The sequence below is a fragment of the Xenopus laevis genome, chromosome 9_10L (assembly GCF_017654675.1).
Source record: "Xenopus laevis strain J_2021 chromosome 9_10L, Xenopus_laevis_v10.1, whole genome shotgun sequence".
In the NCBI taxonomy this organism is placed as follows: domain Eukaryota; kingdom Metazoa; phylum Chordata; class Amphibia; order Anura; family Pipidae; genus Xenopus; species Xenopus laevis.
This window is the reverse complement of record NC_054387.1, coordinates 133,214,387-133,225,656: the sequence shown is the minus strand read 5'-3', so window position 1 is coordinate 133,225,656 and position 11,270 is coordinate 133,214,387. Positions and strand designations below refer to the sequence as shown.

General features: G+C 43.9%; 1 protein-coding gene across 2 annotated transcripts; it reads right to left on the bottom strand.

The window, feature by feature from the left end:
- Nucleotides 1-1,761: 1,761 nt before the first annotated feature.
- On the bottom strand, nt 1,762-11,270 carry LOC108703763 (gastrula zinc finger protein XlCGF57.1-like). 2 transcript variants are annotated; one of them, XM_018240061.2, is made up of 3 exons: nt 10,461-11,270; nt 7,600-7,652; nt 1,762-3,460 (listed from the first exon to the last, which is right to left on the bottom strand). In XM_018240061.2, exon 3 carries the CDS (start codon nt 3,414-3,416, stop codon nt 1,944-1,946), a length of 1,473 nt encoding a protein of 490 aa, XP_018095550.1. In that variant the 5' UTR covers nt 3,417-3,460; nt 7,600-7,652; nt 10,461-11,270; the 3' UTR covers nt 1,762-1,943. The 2 variants fall into 2 exon arrangements, with proteins under 2 accessions (XP_018095550.1, XP_018095551.1); XM_018240062.2 differs by lacking the exon at nt 10,461-11,270 and adding an exon at nt 8,732-8,793.

Sequence of the window (11,270 nt, the reverse complement as noted above, 5' to 3'; positions counted from 1 at the left end):
CTGTTGCTCCACTCCACAGCCCTGCTTTATGGCTGAGATTCTAGCTATCTGTATAACAGAGCATTCTGTCCCAGTGGCTGCACAGATCCTATCTGATCCCCATTGTAAGCAGCAGTCCTGTCCTGCTTTATGGCAGCTGAGATTCTAGTTATCTGTATAACAGAGCATTCTGTCCCAGTGGCTGCACAGATCCTATCTGATCCCCATTGTAAGCAGCAGTCCTGTCCTGCTTTATGGCAGCTGAGATTCTAGTTATCTGTATAACAGAGCATTCTGTCCCAGTGGCTGCACAGATCCTATCTGATCCCCATTGTAAGCAGCAGTCCTGTCCTGCTTTATGGCAGCTGAGATTCTAGCTATCTGTATAACAGAACATTCTGTCCCAGTGGCTGCACAGATCCTATCTGATCCCCATTGTAAGCAGCAGTCCTGTCCTGCTTTATGGCAGCTGAGATTCTAGCTATCTGTATAACAGAACATTCTGTCCCAGTGGCTGCACAGATCCTATCTGATCCCCATTGTAAGCAGCAGTCCTGTCCTGCTTTATGGCAGCTGAGATTCTAGCTATCTGTATAACAGAACATTACGTATGTGACGTTGGTCCAAGATCTGAAACCCATTGCTGGATTTTGAGCTGTGAAATATATTAATTAGGCAAGTGATTTATCATAGAAAGGCAAAGGAACCACCACCACAGTTTGAAAACAGACATGAAACTGAATGAAAACAGAATATATTCAGGGGAGGATATTGCACATAGAACTATAATTAGAAGTGCATAAAATAAATAAATACAGACGGTGAATGTGAGGGATTAAAGCATCTGTTTGCCCTGCAGTCCTATTTCTAGTACCCCTGCCAGGATTTGTAGCACTGAATTCACACACAATTCCTTATCTTGCTCCCCTATGATATTAATAGACAAACAAGGCTTAAAGGGGAAGTCAACTCTAATAAAGGAGAAGCTCATTATAAGCAACTTTCCCATTCATTCCTCCTTCTCCCTGGGCTTCAAGTTATTTTTAAATATAAAATCAATTTTATGGGACTTGTGTATTAAATACAGAAATGTTATTGTGCTTGGTGTCACTATTGACCTAAAAGGGGAAATTTACCCAACTATTAAACATGAGCTCGGTCAGTTGGGTTATATAGAAATGGTGCATAAACACTGAACTGCCCAATATAAATGGGGTTTATTTTTACAGACGTAGCTTTAAGGTTTTTAGGTCACCTTTTCTATACGACCCAATTGAATGAGCTCATGCCAAAAGGAGGTATATTTTCCCTTTTAAACGGGTGTGTTCTTATCAATATATAAGAGATGACGTGGCCTGGTTATAGAAATCCTTGCGGATATGCAGATATTTTCCCATCTTTGTGCAAGACATCAAATCGGCCAAATGCTTTTTATTCAATGAACCAAAGGCTTACGCTATATGGGAAATACCTGTGTATAACATGGGCTGGAAAAGCCTCCTCCTTGTTGTTGTCTGTATATGTAGTACAGGACATTAATAGTGAAACCATTATATAGTGAATAAAGTACCCCCTCTTGTAAATTATAAGGATATTATAAGTTACCGAGGAGTTTCATGACCATATAAAAACACAAGGCCGAAGGTCGAATGTTTTTATACAGGTCATGGAACTCCGAGGTAACTTCTAATATCCTCATAATTTGCAACTGGGGCTACTTTATTTATTATAATACACAAATTTTAATGAGTCATGTGACAGAAATGACATCAGAACTCACCGTTTATAACTGATGACATCAGAACTCACCGTTTATAAGGATATAATTTACAGGATATTCATGGCTTTTGTGTATTATAGCTGTATAACCTAGTTCCTTGTAGGGTTTCCCTTCCCATATAGTAAATTCAGTAACAAACACACTGTGTGCAAATCATGTATCACATGGACTGAGTCACTTTGTGTCATTGTGTAGAGGACACTGGTTGGCCCCCTGCCGAGTGCAGTTTCAGGTGCCGGTTGAGGGAACTCTTTAGGGTGAAGCTTTTGCCGCATTCTGCGCATGAATAAGGTTTGTCGCCCGTATGAACATTCTCGTGCCGGTGCAGGGTGCTCTTTAGACTGAAGCTTTTGCCGCACTCTGTGCAGGTGAAGGGTTTCTCCCCGGTGTGCACTTTCTGGTGGATGAAGTAGTCGTGCTTGTGGGAGAAGCTTTTGCCACATTCCAAGCACATGAAGGGTTTCTCCCCCGTGTGGATTTTCTGGTGCCGGTGCAGTTTGCTTTTGAGAGAGAAGGTTTTGTTGCATTCAGTGCAGGTAAATGGTTTGACCCCGGTGTGAACCTTCAGGTGCCGGCGCAGTTGGTTCTTTAGGGTGAAATGTTTCCCGCATTCTCCGCATGTGAATGGTTTCTCCTCCGTGTGAATTGCTTGGTGGGTGTAGAGGTCGTGCTTCTGTGCAAACCTCTTGCCGCATTCTGTGCAGGTGAATGGTTTCTCCCCGGTGTGCACCTTCAGGTGGCATTGCAGCGTACTCTTGAATGTAAAGCATTTCCCACAGTGTGCGCACATGAACGGCCTTTCCCCCGTGTGAGACTTGTGGTGTCTGAGCAGCTGGTTCTTTTGTAAAAACCCTTTGCCGCATTCTGTGCATATAAATGGTTTCTCCCCCGTGTGGACCTTGTGGTGGCGGAGGAGCTCGCTCTTTATGGCAAAGCTTTTCATACACTCCATACATGAGAAACGTTCCCCCGTGTGCACTTTTTGGTGTTTGTAGAGGCTGCTCTTGTGCGAAAAGCACTTGCCACACTCCATGCAGGTGAATGGTTTCTCTCCAGCGAGAAACAGATGATTTTTCCCATTTTCTGTCCCAGGGAACGACTCGTCCCCAGCATGGAAAAACTGGTGCATGTGGAAGCGATGTTCATTGCTGAAGTGCAACTCACATTGATCACAGACGAGTGATTGTGCCTCTTGGTGTGTGTGCGTGTGACTGCTGCTCGCACTCTTCCTTCTACGCCAAGCGCAGGGGTGACTGTTGAATTCGTTCAGGGCACAAAAGCGTTTGCCACATTTCACACAGGCCAAACAAGATGGCTTCCTACTGGCAGAGTTACCGGATTGAGTCCGTGCTTTGTGCTGCTCCTCATTCATTGCATTCAGATCACCTTCATCTTCCAGATCCTCCTCCTCAATCTTTATCTGTAATATCTCTGTTCTGGAGTCACTCTCTGTGTCTGTCACATGATCCTCTGTCTCTGAACCTTCATTCTCCACTTTTATTTGCCCGTCGGTCGTTGCAGCCTCCGAGCCGTCCGTTGCATCAAGTTGCTCTTCATAGTCGGGGTCCTCCTCCTCTATCTTTATCGTTAATATTTCATGGTCATCGTCAGAATGTGATGTCGACTCGCTCTTAATTGTCTCGCCCAGAGAATCCATGTTGTTAAAGGCCGTGATTGGATAGGAGGCTCTTTAATGCAGCCCTGTTGTGGCAGAACATGGGATATTTAGATATTTAGCAACTTGTGATATTCAGTTTCAGTCTAGGCCCTATATTTGCATATGTCAGACTCCGACAGCCCCTCTTCAATGTCTCCCACCAGGGCCCTGTAACTTTCCTTTGCTAAACTTCAGCAGCTTCTCCCAACAGACCCCTGTATTGTACATGTGGGAGACTGTGGCACCCCTATCCCATGCTGCTGGGGGTGGGGCTAAGATACAATTAGGCTGTATATATATTGTTTATTTCAGTGCCTGAGCCTGTTAGGTCTGTCCCACCCCAAGCTGTGTATCAGTGAGGGTGAAGCTGGTCACCTGCTTTTAAAAATGTATTAAATAAAATTTAGATTTTTTTACTTCTGAAAAGGCTCCCAGTGTGCACCTCATTTTTGGAATTTTGTATACAGATTTGGATGGTAGCACCTGGGTCAGATGTTCATCGCTTAGTGGTATGCTGAAGAAATTGGACTATATATATATATATATATATATATATATATATATATATATATATATATATATATATATATATATATATATATATATATATATATATATAACAAACAAGGGAAAGTTGTGCTCACCACTATTTTTTAAAACCATTAGGCGGGGGTGCAATGAGGGTGTGACCACAAAATACATATAGACAAATTCAAGATTCCTCTGCACTCAACCCATTATCAATATATTTAAGACAGAGACATTTTGTGCTACTGCTACTGAAAAATGCCTTACCCTTTAAACAACACAGGGATTGTTTGTCCATATATTGCAATATATTTAAGCTGAACAACTACGTCATACTCATCCCATATCTGGCCAGTCCTACGCTCAATTTTATCTGATTCATTAAGAATTTTGAAAGCAGCAAGTAAGTTGCAGGTAAAACCTAGTCCCTGTGTAAAATTTATAATGAAACTATAGAATTCTTAATGAATCAGATGAAAATTAAGCGTAGGACTGGCCAGATATGGGATGACTGTGACGTAGTTGTTCAGCTTAAATATATTGCAATATATGGACAAACAATCCCTGTGTTGTTTAAAGGGTAAGGCATTTTTCAGTAGCAGTAGCACAAAATGTCTCTGTCTTAAATATATTGATAATGGGTTGAGTGCAGAGGACTCTTGTATTTGACTATATATATATATATGCTCCCTTGTAATTGATGGAGTCTCCAAAAACCTAGCGGTAACCCGCACAGAGATAACATCATATGAAGCAGCCAACCTCACTACACTGAAGTCTGACCGGGAGGGCAAGTGGCTAGAGAAACTGGAGCAACAACCTATTCATTATTCAGCTGAGCTGCATAAATTCAAGAGGAATAAAGTACAAATTGTACACTCTGATTACAATTATACAGCTGGCTCACTGGTGGCGAACAGTCCAGACTCAGATCCAATAGACCTACTAGACACCGCAGCGGTTTTGGCGGCTTTGATTTATCACCATATACCTCCTCTCCCTGACACTGAATCAAGATCCAAGTGCAGAGGAAGACCTAAAGATCGACCGTCTCCGACTCTCACAGACTCTAGTATCAACTCACCTACCAGCTCCCACGCACATTTTTTGGGTTTAACCACCATCAGACATAAGACTGCCGCATCCAAACTACCCCAGGAGGAGGTAATCTTCAACCTTAGCACACACCCACTTGATCCAGTTGAACACAGAATGTTATCCAAGGGCCTATCATTTGTTCCCACAACCAAAGTCAACCAACGAGACCTCATGATCGACATCAACAAGTTTCAGAGAACAATGAAACTCAGAGAGCATTTCAGGCAACAACAACCCCTTCAGAACCAAAAGTACCCATGAACCGCCAAATACTCCCAAAATCCATTGCTGCCTTCACCCAGTGGCTGATCGATGAATCTCTTAAACCCCGCGACCAGAACTACAGATCTAATCTGACACGTGACTAAAGAGAAGCCATCACCACATTAGCTAACAATCCATTGATTGTGATAAGACCAGTTGATAAAGGCGGCGGAGTTGTTATAATGAACTACTCCGATTATAGATCTGAAGTACTGAGACAACTCAACGACCCCACAGTCTACACCCACCCGTTTGCAGACCCCACAGCGACATTCAAAATGAAAATGATGGTGTACTACAAGCTGCCCTCCTACAAGGCTGCATCTCAGAAGCTACTCATTCCTTCCTTACAAAGACTCATCCGGTGTGCCCCATACTATACACTTTACCAAAAATCCAGACAACCCGCCCGGGCGCCCCATTGTTAGCACCTGTGACGCTATCCTACAACCGTTGGCAGTTTACATTGACTACTTTCTTCAACCCCTAGTCCAAGGCACCACCACTTATCTCAAAGACATATAAACAAATACAAGAGTCCTCTGCACTCAACCCATTATCAATATATTTAAGACAGAGACATTTTGTGCTACTGCTACTAAAACATGCCTTACCCTTTACACTGTAACTTTTGCAGCTTATGATTTTCCAACGGCACTGGACTTGCCTACCCTGCCACAAGTGACTACACATTACTATATCAATGCCCTGTCCAGAAGCCTTGACACAGTTGGTCACATTCCTGTCTACTTTGCATCGCCATCTCTTTCTTTCTCATATCCGTTTTTCTAACTCCCCTCTTGATTCTGGGTTGTCTGTTTTGCGCCCCGCGTTCTTGAATACTACAACATACAGGTTGCCATTGTAATGTTCCTTAGTAACCTGCTCTCTACCTACATCCCGAATGTGTACACTTTGGCGCCCTCTATTGGCCCAACGTATGTCTAGTGCTGATCGGACTGTGGCCCCACATTGTCTTTCTAGCCGCAGACTCTCTCTTGGCTGAACACCGATACCGGACTCCTACATGTTGCGAATCTCTTTCGATATGTTCGCACAGATGCTTGTGATTTCCAGGCAGTCATTTTGATTTATGCTTAGATGTAGCCACACACCCCGTTAATTATGTTCTACATTGCGCATTTATTGTAGCAAGTGTTCCGCGTTCAAGTTACATAACATAAATGTTTTATTAATTGCTACCACTATAACTGTGAAGCGCTACACAATGGATTATGTTTTTAAAACTTTGCTTTCTTCCCAACTTGTTTGACCCCAAATATATGAGTTGGCAAGTTTGTATATTATTGTCCCACCATTGTTACTTTTTTATCACTTGATTTAACGTTACGCATCCTGTTTGTACTTTGCCGATTCTTGTCAATCCTTTGTTTTTTATTTCCAAGTATCTTTTAGTTTCTATTTTTTTATGTTCATTGATGCTGATTCACGTAGCCCTCCCACTCCAATGACGCTGCATGACGTCACCCCTACCCTCTTCCCTCCACTGGTGCTTTAAAATGGTTCATGTTGTTTGTTTTGGTCACTTTGAAAAAGGCTACGGACTAGCCGAAACGTTAGTCATCATTTTGTAATAAAACCTTTTTTTCTACCTTAAGACCTGCGGGTGTGAGCTTCCATCATACCTATATATATATATATATATTAGTGAATAAAGTACCCCCTCTTGTAAAATATAAGGATTTTATAAGTCACCGAGGAGTTTCATGACCATATAAAAGTACGAGGCTGAATGTTTTTATACAGGTCATGGAACTCCGAGGTTACTTCTAATATCCTCATATTTTACAAGAGGGGCTACTTTATTTATTAATATACACATTTCACGGAGTCATGTGTCAGAAATGACATCACTAAGCTCGTTTTAACCAATGACATCACTAAGCTCCAGTTATAACCAATGACATCACTAAGCTCCAGTTATAACCAATGACATCACTAAGCAACATTTAGAAGGATATAATTGACAGGATATTCATGACTCTTGTGTATTATATATATACACACACACACACAGACTATGGGTCTTTATCCAAGGGTAGGACTACATGGACATTTGCAGCGCGATCCGACGCCCTGCAACAAAACTCATGCGACAAATTGCACGCAACGGAAATATTTCTTTCTATATCTTTATTTCCGTCGCATGCGATTTGTTGCAGTGTGTCGGATCGCACCAGAAAATGTCCGTGTAGTTATACCCTAAGACTTGGCTGGATATTTGCTACACAAGTGAATGAAAAGCATTAAAAACAAAAAAAAAAGTACTCACCAGAACTGGACTCCTGGAAATTCAGGGATGTCATCAGGCCTCCAGGATTTGCCCTGGGAATGGAAATAATTGGGCTGTAACATGTTGATACATTGCACATGGAGAGCAAGAGAAATACAATGACGTGGGCTGAGTGTCTCATATATGAGGCTGCACATTGGGTTTCCCTCAACAGTTACTCTATTGTCCTCTGTAACAGCAGCTCCGTCTCTCTCTCTCTCTTGGGTCACTTACTTCTCTCTGTCTCTGCTGCTTTGTATCAGCCCTACCCTGGGCATTAATATCTGATCTTCCCTACTCAGTGCCTGCTGTCCAGTCTCAGTATTGGACTCACTATGACACTCACATGGGCTCACTCGGTATTGGGCTCACTCAGTATTGGGCTCACTCAGTATGGACCTTCCTCTGCATTGGACTCGCTCAGTATCAGAGTAACTGTGAGCAAGATAACCAGGGGAACCTACAACATACAGAGAACAATAAGGGGGGGCACACAAGGCATTTACTAATGTTTATACCAGTTATGTGTCCAAAACAAATGAAATGAGAGAGAATTCATGAAAACGGTGTCTAATCACAATACATGTGCAAGCTGTATAACCAAAGGTCCAATGAGATTGTGGGAATGATTTCTGACAGTTGCAAGTGAACTGAATATCCAGTAACTTATCCTCAACCCAATGATAACAGCCAGGGATCTGCCAGGAATGTTCCTCTAGCAAAAGCCTTTCCATAGCAGAACTACACGGGTTTATAAAGGCCCATTCCATACACTTTAGCCACACCTGCAGAAAAGGCAGAGTACTGATCATATACAGAAGGACCAACCAATGAAGACAGCTCTCAGCTTCACAACAACACACACTGTTTCAAAAAAAATTTAAATATTGTCCTTAGTCCAAGTGCAAAACTTCCAGGAAACAGCAACTTCCTTTAGAACCCCCTCCCTGTGCTACACAATGGGACATTCCCAGCTGCTATTAATAGAGTTCCCTTCCACTGGGCACAGGGCTGGGGGGAAACTCACTGCTCCAACACAACAAACAGCCCCAGATAAACTGCAACTCCCAGATCTGCTGCATAATTCACAGTAGTGCAGTTATAGTGAAATAATTAGCTAATACTGACTTACACCTGTACAGCCCAAATGATCAGGTTCCTAAAGGGCTTTAATCTGAACTTCTACCTACTGTGTGATCCCTCCTCTCAGGATTCTATGAACCAGGGGAGGGGTCTATGAACAAGGGGAGGAGTCTATGAACAAGGGGAGGGGTCTATGAACAAGGAGAGGAGTCTATGAACAAGGGGAGGAGTCTATGAACAAGGGGGGAGTCTATGAACAAGGGGAGGGGTCTATTAACAAGGGGAGAGGGAGGAATGGCTGATGCTAGAGAGACAAGTCACTCAGTATATATACAGACCAGTATATAAGCTATGCACATGGGCTGTCTATAGGGGACATAAGGGGAGGGGTCTGAACAAGAGGAGGAGTCTATGAACAAGGAGAGGGTCTATGAACAAGGAGAGGAGTCTATGAACAAGAGGAGGAGTCTATGAACAAAAGGAGGAGTCTATGAATAAAAGGAGGAGTCTATGACAAGGAGAGGGGTCTATGAACAAGGGGAGGGGTCTATGAACAAGGAGAGGAGTCTATGAACAAGGAGAGGAGTCTATGAACAAGAGGAGGAGTCTGAACAAGAGGAGGAGTCTATGAACAAGGAGAGGGTCTATGAACAAGGAGAGGGTCTATGAACAAGAAGAGGGGTCTATGAACAAGAGGAGGAGTCTATGAACAAGAGGAGGAGTCTATGAACAAGGAGAGGGTCTATGAACAAGGAGAGGAGTCTATGAACAAGGAGAGGAGTCTATGAACAAGAGGAGGAGTCTGAACAAGAGGAGGAGTCTATGAACAAGGAGAGGGTCTATGAACAAGAAGAGGGGTCTATGAACAAGAGGAGGAGTCTATGAACAAGAGGAGGAGTCTATGAACAAGGAGAGGGGTCTATGAACAAGGAGAGGGGTCTATGAACAAGGGGAGGAGTCTATGAACAAGAGGAGGGGTTTATGAACAAGAGGAGGGGTCTATGAACAAGGAGAGGGGTCTATGAACAAGGAGAGGGGTCTATGAACAAGGAGAGGGGTCTATGAACAAGAGGAGGGGTCTATGAACAAGAGGAGGGGTCTATGAACAAGGAGAGGGGTCTATGAACAAGGAGAGGGGTCTATGAACAAGAGGAGGGGTCTATGAACAAGAGGAGGGGTTTATGAACAAGAGGAGGGGTCTATGAACAAGGGGAGGGGTCTATGAACAAGGAGAGGGGTCTATGAACAAGGAGAGGGGTCTATGAACAAGAGGAGGGGTCTATGAACAAGAGGAGGGGTCTATGAACAAGAGGTGGAGTCTATGAACAAGGGGAGGGGTCTATGAACAAGGAGAGGGGTCTATGAACAAGAGGAGGGGTCTATGAACAAGAGGTGGAGTCTATGAACAAGAGGAGGGGTCTATGAACAAGAGGAGGGGTCTATGAACAAGGAGAGGGGTCTATGAACAAGGAGAGGGGTCTATGAACAAGAGGAGGAGTCTATGAACAAGGGGAGGGGTCTATGAACAAGGGGAGGGGTCTATGAACAAGGAGAGGAGTCTATGAACAAGGAGAGGGGTCTATGGACAAGGGGAGGAGTCTATGAATAAGAGGAGGGGTCTAAAACAAGGGGAGAGGGAGGAATGGCTGATACTAGAGGAAGAAGATGATGTGAATATGACGCAGCCCAGGGAATGGTCAGGTAGGGATGAAGTCATGATACAGACAAAGCTCCCTGCCTAGTGGAATGTTGCCTCAGTACCAGACAGACACACTTACCTAGAGAGGAAACAAGGGCGCAGCCATCTTCCCGGCAGGCTACGGGAGCGCGGAAGTTCCTCATCCGGTGCAGTAGAGCCGCTTCCAACTTGGGGCGGAGCAACTGACAGGACGGTGGAGATTCAGGAGGAGAGGGGCGGAGCTGAGTGGATGTAAATAAGTTTGCAGCCATAGGAAGCGCAGGGTAGAAGTGAGGGGGAGTGGTTAGTGTAGCAGGGCGTGGCTATCTTCACGTGGTGCGCCGTGAGGGTGACGCCCACAAACAAAGGGAGAAGCGGCGCGAGCATTTATACGGGTTTAGTAGGAGAGTTGAGAGATTGCGGTAGAAGGTGTTACGGGAATCGTATTTGCGCTGGTCAGCGCCGCCGCCGCAGCAGCTTCTGTCTCCTCAGACACCAGCCTGTTCCTTAGTTCTGGGCTGAATATTGAGCAGCGGCTCGGCCTGTCACTGGACTTCATCACCAACTGAAGCTGAAACCTTTGTGTCACGTCAGGAGACCAATAGCGACCAACCTGCTGTTTGATAGGAACGATCTAATTGGTGCATGTCATCATGTGACTCTCCTGCACGTCTCGTGGTTGCTAGGGAGCTGAATCCCCTGTAACCAGATAAGAGCACATGTTCCAAACCAGAGAGAAGCCAAACACCCATCTGAATCATTCAAACAAGACTAATTGCAAATTGTTTTCTGCTCTACTTCATACTAAACATTAATTACCCCTTTTGTACTGGCCATACAATAGAACCCCATGGTTTATTATTTTTAAATCATAATTGGGTTTATTCTGCTCTTTTCCAACATTCCCGTG

Bases quoted from the DNA above. Each gene is read 5' to 3' on its own strand.
- LOC108703763 (XM_018240061.2), bottom strand. From the start codon at position 3,416: ATGGATTCTCTGGGCGAGACAATTAAGAGCGAGTCGACATCACATTCT.